General features: G+C 39.0%; 1 protein-coding gene across 1 annotated transcript; it reads right to left on the reverse strand.

The window, feature by feature from the left end:
* Positions 1 to 8,202: 8,202 nt before the first annotated feature.
* On the reverse strand, positions 8,203 to 9,195 carry LOC148998782 (uncharacterized). The gene has a single exon (XM_089141724.1). It carries the CDS (start codon positions 9,193 to 9,195, stop codon positions 8,203 to 8,205), a length of 993 nt encoding a protein of 330 aa, XP_088997850.1.
* Positions 9,196 to 12,673: the final 3,478 nt, after the last annotated feature.

Here is a 12,673-nt window from a genome sequence, read left to right on the forward strand (position 1 = left end):
TAACAGATCTGTTATGGTTTGAATTGATTTTTGAATTCAAGTTTTTTAATTCAATTTTTGGATTCAAGTTTTGAATTCAAGTTTTTAAATATGAATTCAAGTTTTTAATTTTGAATTCAAATTTGAATATTGTAAACAAATCTTATACAACAGCTATGTTTATTTATAAATACGTAAGACTTACCCATCAAGGTAAGCAACTTACTTATCAAAATTAGAGTTTTTCTTTGCATTCTTTCACCCTACCCCATCATAGCTTCCTTCTCCCCCTTCCTAGCTTGCGGCAGCTATAGTTATTCCCCTGCCATATGCTAGAACCCACCCCTTCTCTGCCTACATTATCTCTGTAGGCATCATTTGTTTGCTAGATAAAAAGGAGTGGGAAATAAATAGTGGGATCTGCATGTAGTGGGGTGGGGGAATAGAAAAGGAAAGGAAATGATTTTGTGAAGAAGTTACAATTTTGGGTCCCACTTTTGTTGTATCCCTCACTTTCCCACAATGTCCTACTAAGTGTGTGGGACTTTTTAAAGAGGTGGGGTAGGAAAAGTAGGGTTCCATGTCAATAGACAAGGTTCCTTAAAATAAGGAAGCTTGCCTACTGAATTTCCCACCCCATTGAACGAAACAAACTATGTAGTGGAATTTTGTGGAAAAGCTTACTCTTCCACCCCTTTTTTCCCACCCCTCTTCAAATTCTTTCAAACAAACAATATCTTAGGAAACCTCTTTCCCTTCCCCTTCCCTACTTTTGATCCAACCCTAGGCCTAACCATCCCCTTAAACCCTAGAACGATTGAATCCATTCTTTTCACCCTAAACCCTAATCCCTATATCCTTTTTATTTTTCCTGAATTTTTCTGGAATTTCAGACTTCTTGAAAGACCTAAAATTCAAGGTCAGGTCTATGACAATTTAACCATTAGATCTGCCCCTAACTTTAGTAACCTCATCCCCCCAACCCTAGTTACCTTCCCTCTCAGTTTCAACCTAGTTAGACAAACCAAACCTTAGTCTAAACTCTAAACCCTAATTCTTTTGCTGCCCTAGATTTCCAAAACCCTAGCTTTCTTTCACTCAGATCTTTCAAACCCTTCAACTAAAACCTAGTTCCTTTTAGAATTATCATCCCCTACCCCTCCTTCGACTTTAACCCTGGCTCTAGCCACCCCCTAGAAACCCAAATTCTTAATAAACCGTAGGTCTCCTGTACCATAAACCAGAGTTTTGGTTCTGAATTTTAAAACTACAGCAAGGTTCAGGATTGAAATTCAATAAACCCTATCTCCAAGCCACAACCAAACCTGGCTGGATCTATTCCCAACCCCCGGAACCACCGTATTCAGCACTAATCCCATAACCCCAAGGTCGTAAAATACTAAAATCCTAACTTTACTGCTTGTTTACTTGAAATGATCCTGAAGACAATCCCTAGATTTGGTGTCTACATCACTACCGCTTCACCAATTGATACTGCAGATTTTTTGGGAGATGCGTGTACATTTCTAAAGGGAGACTTGATCCCAATCCTGTGCTTATTTCATTGGTTGGACTTCTTTGCAAACATTACCTTCTATTTTTGGACCCTACTTTCTAATTCCATTCCATCAACATATCATCCATTCTACCCATCACTACTCCATTTGATTTAGTTTGAGTTTCAATAGGTGGCTGGTTAGGCCTGGAGAATCCTGGCTTCTAATTGGGAACTGCTACCATATCTTTTGTTTGCACCACCAGATGTTGGAGAAGATTTCACCTGTGCTTTTCTACATTGTATCATCATTAATTTCAAATTCGAGCAAGTTCTATAATCTGGTTTTGCTAGAATCAGCCTTCCTAATTTCTGAACTTCTTTATGATTTAATTTAATGCCTGAGGTTTTATACTGATTTCATTGGAAATGGAACATCATACTTGGAACCCTTACCTTCTGTTCAGGTTTCACGTTACTAAGGTTCGAATGTGGTATTGAGTACCATTAAACTTGTTGCTGCTCTGTTTCTTTTAACCCTTTTTTCAGCAAACTCAGGCCTATAGATTCATTATCAGTTGTCTCATCCACTATCTCTTGCTGTTTCTTAACAGATTTTTCTACCCCCCCCCCCTTTGGTACTATTTCAGATTTAACACATCTAATGCTTCGTCATTGTTTCTGACCATTTATGGCTGACTGTACCTCTCCTCCTTATCTATATTTTGCATACCTTAACATTAAGTTCCATCTATACCATAAATCCTTGCCACTAGACTATTTTTATCATTGATCCTCACCATGTATTTACCATATTACATCTTTCACTACCATGAGGGAGCATGGAAATTGTTTTTTGTTATCTAACTGCTTGGAGATTTTTTGTACTGTGAAGTGGAGCATTGGAAATTATTACTTGGGATCTTACAATCCAGTTGACAATGCTACTTTTGGTCATTGTTTATCCACATGCAATGCTACATGTGAAGGGGAGATTGATTGTTTATTCTCCATCTGCGCAAAACTTCAAGTTTTTATCCTGAAATGGTATTCTACAACGACAACAATTACCAACTTATTTGTTCGCAGTAGCACATATTGCTTTTACTGACCTTTTTGGTCCGCAATAACCCATTTCTGTCTTTTAGCAACTTATTATTTGGTCCACAGTAACTCATGCTGTGTTTTACCTACCTATTTGATTTGTAGTAACCCGTATTGCCTTTTACCTACTTACTGGGTCCACAATAACCTATATTGCCTCTTTGATTCACAATGACATATATTTGACTTGTAGAGACCTTTGTTTGAGGCTTTATTTTTGCCTTTGACTTAGCAGAATTACTACCTACTACTTGCCTTCTTGAAAAGAGCTCATGTGTGGACAGTGTAGCCACACTTTTTGTCTACTCGTGTGGACATTGAAGCTGCACTTTCATCTACTTGTGGAGATTCCTGCCTACTACTTGCCTTTGTGCCTTTGACATTATTGTTGCTTTGCTTGTGGATGTGGTTCATGTTCATTACTACCTATGTTCTCATTGTTGAATGGTTCATTTGGTATGAACTATGAAGATTGTTTATGGAAGTTGCTGTTGGTCATCTCTTGTTTGAAGTTCTCTCAGAGTTTATCAATATCTACTATTACTACTTGTGGTCTGGATTGACGAAGTTTTTAATACATTTTCTTTGTTATTGTATGTTCCAGCTTGAGGGTGAGTTTTAACAAGTTGGGGTCATAAGTGTTGGTGTGTACGTCGGTCATGACCCACAATCTTTGATCATAATTTTTAACATGTCTTTCACATGTGCTTTCTTTTCTTTCTATTTTATTTGTTTCCTTTGCTTATAGCTTGAGTATCAAATGATATCTAGGCAGGTTAGATTCCCTTTCTTTTTTTTGGTTATAGATTACTTTCTATATTTGCAAGATTCAATGTTACCATAACTGGATTTCCTTCATTAATCAGTAACGCAGCAAGCTGAGGGAGAGAATAGGATTCCACACATCTCTCCCTCATCTCTGCGCTTTTCATCTATTCTCCTTTTTCCCTGTTCTCTGTTCTTCTGTCGATCTGAGTTCCTACCACTTAACACCTGGCAAGAACTTCCTTGTTGATGCTTTGTTGTGCTCATAGTGGTCAAGTTTGTAGCGGAAAACTAGAGAATGAATACGTTCTTTAAGATGTTAAATTATATGCATCGACCTTCTATGCAGTTAATAATTTATTTCTGGAGCCATACTTTGATATTCAAGTGAACACAAATTAGACTGAAATTCTTTAATTTTTGGATGCCTGAAGCCTCTGTGCTTCTAGTGATTCAGAAAATGATAATCAGCTTACTGTCAATAAACCATGTGTTAGGTTCTCGTTGTGGGAGATCTTGGAACGTGCCTGTCGTGTGGATGCGGGGTTTTTTATCCGCACAACTTTATATGAAACATTCTTCTTACAAGTGCATTTGAATCACGCTTTTATGTTTGTGTCTGTCAAGCAATACATGCAAAAGGTCAGACCTTGAATTTTCTCTCATGTGAAGCAAATATAAATTTACTGCTGTCTTTGGTGTAGTGAGCACTATGTATGTCTGTGCTTGATGGTATATGCAGTCGTCCTTTCTTTTCAGTTGATTTTCCTTACTATACGGAGATTTGTTTACTGATTTGTTGTTCAAACTTATATACACGACTGTAGATGTTTAATTGATTGATGAGTTCTGTTGAATTTCAGGATGGAGTAGAGATAGCTTGGTAAATTCTTGATAACTGCCCAGGCTATTAGGGGGTTGAGTAAGTTCCTGCTGAAGTTCAGCTATTTATTAGTGTGTGCTGCATTAGTGTAGAGAACTTTTGACTGAACCTTTCTGTGTAGCGACAGTAATTTGGCTTTGCTTGTTGAAGATGCAGCAATTTTTCACTCCCATAGAATGCAGCTCCAATGTTGAACCGTACTGGGACGGGGATGGCTATTCTCAACAGTAGAAAGTAGGAAAATAGAGGCTTTTGGAGCAGAATAGAGAGGAGAGTGAATGAGCAATGTTTTCAGTCACAAATGGAGGTTGGACCTTGTTTATATAGAGTTCCAAACGTTCCCCTTGGTGCCTGGACATATGTATGCGTATGGGTGCCACTTTATGTCTGCACAGGAAATCTATACGGATTTGTTCGACTATCCAAAAAGGTGTGAAGACTACTAGCAGTTTTGAGTTTAAATTCTGAGAGTTGAGTGTAAAATCCGAAGTTGGTGAAAATCGTTAAATTTGGCCAGTAGACTAATTCAAGTGCAACGTCAAAAGACAGTAAAGTTGAACATAGAAGAAGAAAAAGGTGATACACGAAAGAAGAAGTCAAAACGGAATTGCGTTTTATAGCATAAGCATAAGAAAGTCAAAGTAGATTAGCGAAGAATTTTATGACTATTTGCTTCAATTAGCAATTTCAACTTTTTAGAGGTTTTACTTGTAACAGTAGTCCAATTTGTCCAACAAGGTCCATGTAATAATTCAGACAAACCAGGCGACCTGTGAACACGAACGGAGTTAGTGTTTCAACATTCTCTTTTCTGAATGATGAAATTTGTGGGTTTTGAAGGGAAAAAATTGCAATCTCATTTGACTCTTAACCCTATGTAGACCCATTCTTGTAGACTTTCATGATTTACCTTGATTAGTCAACACAATTTTTTGCATTTCAATTACATCTAATTCCTGATCAAGAAGAAGATACTCTTCCCGTATTGCAACTGATTCAAAAATATATATATATTACAGGTAACCAGAGAAATTATCAAATGAAGAACAAAGCCATGGGTCGTGTTGTGGTTCTTCATGAGCTCCTTCTCATCCTACTATGGCTAGCTACAACATCAGCTATAGCGATTTCATCTGTTGCTTTTCCTAGTCTACTGGTGAAATTTAAGTCAAATTTCCACTTGAGTGTCACTTCAAGTTTTTATCCTAAAATGGTATTCTACAATTACAACAATTACCAACTTATTTGTTCACAGTAGCACATATTGCTTTTACTGACCTTTTGGGTTTGCAGTATCCCATTTCTGTCTTTTAGCAACCTACTATTTGGTCCACTGTAACTCATATCGTGTTTTACCTACCTATTTGAGTTGTAGTAACCCGTATTGCCTTTACCTACTTACTTGGTCCACAATAACCTATATTGCCTCTTTGATTCATAATGACATAAATTTGACTTGTAGAGACCTTTGTTTGAGACTTTATTTTTGCCTTTGGTTTAGCAGAATTACTACCTACTATCTACTACTTGCCTTCTTGAAAAGAGCTTGTGTGGACTTTGGAGCTGCACTTTCATCTACTTGTGGAGATTCCTGCCTACTACTTACCTTTTGTGCCTTTGACATTATTGTTGCTTTGCTTGTGGATGTGGTTCATGTTCATTACTACCTATTGTTCTCATTGTTGAATGGTTCATTTGGTATGAACTATGAAGATTGTTTATGGAAGTTGCTATTGGTCATCTCTTGTTTGAAGTTCTCTCAGAGTTTATCAATATCTACTATTACTACTTGTGGTCTGGATTGATGAAGTTTTTAATATATTTTCTTTGTTATTGTATGTTCCAACTTGAGGGTGAGTTTTAACAAGTTGGGGTCATAAGTGTTGGTGTGTACATCGGTTATGACCCACAATCTTTGATCATAATTTTTAACATGTCTTTCACATGTGCTTTCTTTTCTTTCTATTTTATTTGTTTCCTTTGCTTATAGCTTGAGTATCAAATGAAATCTAGGCAGGTTAGATTCCCTTTTTTTTTTTGGTTATAGATTATTTCTATATTTGCAAGATTGAATGTTACCATATCTGGATTTCCTTCAGGAATCAGTAAAGCAGCAAGCTGAGGGAGAGAATAGGATTCCACACATCTCTCCCTCCTCATCTCTGCTCTCTTCATCTATTCTCCTTTATCCCTGTTCTCTGTTCTTCTGTCGATCTGAGTTCCTAACACTAACACCTGTCAAGAACTTCCTTGTTGATGCTTCGTTGCGCTCACAGTGGTCAAGTTTGTTGCGGAAAACTAGAGAATGAATACATTCTTTAAGATGTTAAATTATATGCATCGACCTTTATGCAGTTAATAATTTATTTATGGAGCCATACTTTGATATTCAAGTGAACACAAATTAGACAGAAATTCTTTAATTTTTGGATGCCTAAAGCCTCTGTGCTTCTAGTGATTCAGAAAATGAGGTTTTTTATCCGCACAACTTTATATGAAACATTCTTCTTACAAGTGCATTTGATCACCCTTGCTTGTTTGTGTCTGTCAAGCAATACATGCAAAAGCTCAGACCTTGAATTTTCTCTCATGTGAAGTAAATATAAATTTACTGCTGTCTTTGGTGTAGTGAGCACTATGTATGTCTGTGCTTGATGGTATACGCAGTGGTCCTTTCTTTTCAGTTGATTTTCCTTACCATACGGAGATTTGTTTACTGATTTTGTTGTTCAAACTTATATACACGACTGTAGATGTTTAATTGATTGATGAGTTCTGTTGAATTTCAGGATGGAGTAGAGATAGCTTGGTAAATTCTTGATAACCGCCCAGGCTATCGTTCGCTACCATTAGAGGCGGCATGGGTTGAGTAAGTTCCTGTCGAAGTTCAGCTATTTATTAGTGTGTGGTGCATGTGTAGAGAACTTTTGACTGAACCTTTCTGTGTAGTGACAGTATTTTGGCTTTGCTTGTTGAAGATGCAGCAATTTTTTACTCCCAAAGAATGCAGCCCAGTGTTGAACCGTACTGGGACGGGGATGGCTATTCTCAACAGTAGAAAGTAGGAAAATAGAGGCTTTTGGAGCAGAATAGAGAGGAGAGTGAACGAGCAATGTTTTCAGTCACAAATGGAGGTTGGACCTTGTTTATATAGAGTTCCAAACGTTCCCTTGGTGCCTGGACATATGTATACGTATGGGTGCCACTTTATGTCTGCACAGGCAAATAGGTGTGAAGGCTACTGGCAGTTTGGAGTTTAAATTCTGAGAGTTGAGTCTAAAATCCGAACAACATATTAAAAAAATAGATATAGGACTGAAACATTCCCACGAACCTTGGACCTCATAACTTGGATCATGGGCCACAAGCATTGGCCACGGCCTGGCCTGCCTCAAGGTTCATGTAAGGTATCCCCAGACCTCAACTACTAATACCATGGCTGATTTTCAAAATATAAGGTATATAATTACATATAAGGTCTCTTTACTCAAAGCTTAGCAATGTGGGATTAAAGCATTCCCTTATAAGTTCCTCGATTTTATGTAAAGCAACATTGCTCTAAATCAATGACAGTGGACAAAAGAGACAAAAAAAAATATGCCAATAAATGATCTTAATGTGATAAAAATGTAATTATAGCTTGAGCTCTGTGCATGTATGTGCACTCTTCTCACTCTTATTCTTTTTCTTTTGAGATTCTTCTCTTTCTTCGTGTCTCCACTTCTCTTCTCCTTTCGTTCCTCTCACATCTTTCTATCCCCCATTAATTGGTATCGGTGCTTATAGCTGGGTAAATCTCTCTGTTTGAGATTCTTCATTGAAATGTCCTGATTCAAATAACGAGAGAGGCTCTTAAAAAATTTTATATCTTATTGTGTGAGCCCATAGCCCTCTGGCTTGTGTTCAAGATGTTTGGTGAAAAGAAGTACCTTGGTTTATTTATTTATTTATTTATTTATTTTGGTATAAAGATAAACTAAGCAGAAGTAAAAGGGGGCTGGGAAGGAACAGGCTCCTTCAGCCAGCAAGTGGAAATATGCCAATCCAACGCCGCCTCAAGCGTTAGGGCTTCCTGAGCCAAAGAGTGAGCCACTGTGTTGGCACTCCTTGGAATAAAACCAAAAGCACAAGAAATAGGAGCTTGAGCTAATTGCCGAATATCCGAGATTACGTTCATCAGATATGCCGGAACACGAAGGGATGGTTGGGATAGCAATCGCACCACACCAAGACAATCGGATTCTACAATCACATGAAGCCAACCCTCTTCGATAGCCCTCCACAAACCATGTTTAATTCCCAACGCTTCTCCCACCTCCGCTTCGCTGAATACTAGTGGCATAGACCTTGCTACTACTGGTTCACCTCTCCAATCCCTTGCGATGAAACCAATACCACTAGCTCTATTGACCTTTAAAGCAGCATCTGAATTTATTTTGATCGTTCCTCTTCCCGGTGGACTCCATGAAGGCTGCCAACCATGACTCCTAGTCTGATTAACATCTGCTGGAACAGCAGCTGAACTTTGTGCTTGAATGAACTCCTGAGCAGCCTTGGCTGCCAGCTGAATCACATCTGAGGGAAGCCATTTGCTTGTATCATACAGATCTATATTGCGAGCTCTCCACAAGTACCACATCACAAAACCTATTTGAGCTTCCATCCTTTTATAGTTCTCCTTGTCTGCTGCCTTATACCGTCCCCATTCAGCAACCCATTGATCCACAGAGTTGTCCGACCTCACTTCAAAGCGCAGGCCTAAGCTTGATCCTAGCCAAACTGCTCTCGCAAAGGTACAATGAAAGAACAGGTGCTCTGTAGTTTCCAGCTCCCCACATCTGCAGCAAATACCATCTTGCTTCATTCCCCTATGGATACAATTAACACCTGTTGCTAAGGCTTGATTACAAGCTTTCCATAGCAAAGCACGTACCTTTGTAAAGTGTTGAGGTGCCAAATTGTTTTCCATACTGATTTATCGACTAGGTCCCATTGCTTCCTCTTTGATGTAGAAGCTTTCTATGAGATACCTTCCTCCTTTTCTTGAGACAGCAAGTGATATGCAGATTTGACAGAAAAATAACCCTTCTTATCAGCCATCCATAATAGTTGATCCTCTACTGGAAACATAGGAAGCTGTATATTTTGGATTGCCATTACCACCTCTTCTGGAAATAGATCATTAAGTAGGCTTCTATCCCACATGCCCCTTTCATCAATGAGATCTTTCACTTTTGTATAACCTTCAGCAATTGGTACTGACTCCAGGACTTGCCATCCTTGTATTCCAGGAATCCATTTATCCTTCCATATGTGTATCCTATCACCTCTACCCACCTTCCATGCTAATCCTTTCTTCAAAACCTCTCTCCCTATTAAAACACCACACCAACCCCAAGAAGGAGCTGATCCCACCTTAGCCTCCATAAAACTACAGTTAGGAAAGTACATATTCTTCATTACCTGAGCCCAATGCGAAGTAGGATTAGTTAACAGCTTCCATGCCAACTTGGACAGCAAGGCTTTGTTGTGAGTTGAACCGTCTCGAAAACCTAGACCTCCAGCCTCTTTCGATCTACACAGTCGCTCCCAAGACATCCAATGCGTTTTCTCCTTTCCATCTTGAGATCCCCAATAGAAGTTTGCTGCCATTTGGGAGTTTCTATGGTGAAAGATCTCAGGCAGTTTGAAGTGGCCAGCAACATAATTAGAAATGGACAAGGCCGAACTTTTCAACAGCACTTCCTTTCCAATTGGGGACAATAGTTTTTGAGACCAACTTTGTATCCTCTTTTCCACTCTATCATTAATCTCATGGAAGACCTGCACTTTGGAGAGCCCAATTGTGGTTGGGAGACCAAGGTATTTGGTGGGTCTATTGCCATATTTAATTTTGAAAATATGAGAGATCCATCGCCTGAACTTCGGATGAGTGTTGTTGCTAAAACACAGGCTGAACTTCGCTTGATTTACTTGCTGCCCGCTAGCCTTACAATATGTATTGAAAGTTTTCTTGATTTGGTGAAGTGCTTCAAGCTGCAATTCTGAGAAAACTAAACAATCATCAGCAAACAAAATATGGGACAAATGCATGCCTCGGTTTTTTAGTTGAATGCCATGTATCCGACCGCATTCCTCACCCTTGCACATTAGTGCTGAAGATCCTTGGGTACATAACACTAAAATTGCTGGGGATAAGGGATCTCCTTGCCTCAATCCACGAGTCGGTTTAATAGCGCATCGAATAGCCCCGTTGATAAGCATAGAGTATTCCACTGAACTGATGCAGACCATAATGAGCTTAACAAAGTGGGGAGGGAAGCCAAAATGTGAGAGGACCCTTTCAATATAAACCCATTCCAATCTATCATAAGCATGCCTCATATCCATCTTCATGATCACCATCTTTTTCTTACTCTTCTTCTTTTTTTTACGTAGTTAAACACCTCATGTGCCACCATCACATTGTCGGAAATGTTTATTCATAAGCCACAGAACGGGAATAGTGTCCAAAGAAATTTTATACTATATATGTGGGATTTTATCGTTTATATTATTGGTATAACTATGTAAGCAGATTTGTTTTTTCCATTAAAGGGTTACCCTGCAGCTCGCTCGTTGACAACTACGATAGAATGTGAAGGAACTTTTATTTGGGATAGCTTGTCCTATTGATGGGATTACCAAGGTAGCATTGGCTGATCCTATGTCGTCATTCCCATCATGTTGTTGGAACAGATCAGTTTGTTCCATGTATATATTCTTCTTCTACCTTTTCTTAATACAATTGATCCACTAGTGGAAAAAATGTAAAAACATTTTTATTTGGCAGCATCATGGAACAACCTTTTGTTGAAATTCGGCCGTGGAGGTGAAAGGCAAACGGAATTTGAAAAGCAAAATATTGTCATTGTTCAGCAATATAATCATGAAATTGTTGAATTTCGTGCAAATTATCACTGAGATTTTTGGGAACAACCGCAGGGACCTGCAGTGAGGGGAGGGTTGATCCTGCATGACAGTATTGTGTTTCTATTGATGACAACAAGAGTATGACAAAATGCAACTTCTGTGGTAAAGAGTTGAACTCAGGTGACATTAGCGGTGACATTAGCAGGTTTAAGGCTCAAATCACTGGTAGTTCGAAGATGTGGCCACGTGCACTAAGGTGCATGTTGATATAGTGAAGGCAGTTAGAGAGTTAGAGAAAGAAAAGGGGAAGAAGAAATACGAGGAAGAGGAGGGTGAAATCTACAATGGACGAGGCGGTGTGGGCACCGTCATCCTATAAAGTTGATTCAGATTCTGATCGGGATGTTGATCCCGTTGATATCAAAAAGCAAGAGGATGCAATACCAGGAGTAGGAGAGGGCTAGAGATAGATTTATAGGAGCTAGTCTCTCTAGGACTGCAGAGGCTGGAGCATCTGGATATAGGGCTGTAACATTTGGACCTAGGGACAGGGGTGCTATATGTGGTATGTTATGCCGATCATAGAGTCAGATGGCCGCTTTTACAATAGATCTATGGGGACTATGTGACTATTAATAGAGGAGAGATCATATCCTAGAACAAGATCTTAATATTTTCAAAAGGAAGGGGGCCAAGTAGCCCAAGATTACAGGTCCATGGAAAGGGATGGCTAAGATGGTGAAGAAGGTCGTGGCGAAGTGGATGTACTACAATTCGGTTCCAACAAACACAACACAGGGTCTTTATTACAAGAATATGATTGATACTATTGTATGGGCAGATCCTGGATATGCTGGTCCCACCCCTAAAGAGGTGATGACAACCTTACTGATTCAGGAGAAGGAGGAGATGCAGGAGTACATTAGTGGTTTGAGATCAATGTGGGGGATGCACCATTATGTGTGATGGATGGACTGGTCTAATAAGAAAGTCTATCATCAACTTTATGGTGTATTGTGACAGGAGGACCATTTTTTTGAAATTTGTGGATGCTACTGGGCAAACAAAAGACTACATGTATATAGTTGGATTCCTGCAGAATGTTATTGATGAGGTTGGGAAGAATAATGTGGTGTAGATTGTCATCGACAATGGCTCCAATTTTAAGAAGGCATGTGAGGTACTGATGAATATACTTAGATATAATCTTATTGGACACCCTGCACAGCTCATTGTATCAAACTCATGTTAAAGGACATCGGTAAGATTAGTATTATCCAGAGCACAGTGGAGAGGGCCAAGCAGGTAACTAATTTCATCAATAATTATACCGCTGCTTTGGATATGATGAGGCGAGCATGTGAGGGTGAGTTAATGCGACCTTGTCTAATGATATTAGCCACAAATTTCGTTGCCCTAAGTAAGTATTCAAGATCGGAAGGTGGACCTATGTTTGCATCAAAGGAGTGGTTCTCATGGGTTGGATCCAAGAAAGTATTTTTTTTTCTCTCTACTATTTGATTTAACAAGTTCTT

The sequence above is a fragment of the Hakea prostrata genome, unplaced genomic scaffold, assembly GCF_041222555.1.
Source record: "Hakea prostrata isolate BN-2017 unplaced genomic scaffold, UWA_Hpros_2 contig_139, whole genome shotgun sequence".
NCBI classification, from domain to species: Eukaryota; Viridiplantae; Streptophyta; class Magnoliopsida; order Proteales; family Proteaceae; genus Hakea; species Hakea prostrata.

Coding starts and splice junctions, on each gene's coding strand:
- LOC148998782 (XM_089141724.1), bottom strand. CDS start 9,195: ATGGAAAACAATTTGGCACCTCAACACTTTACAAAGGTACGTGCTTTG.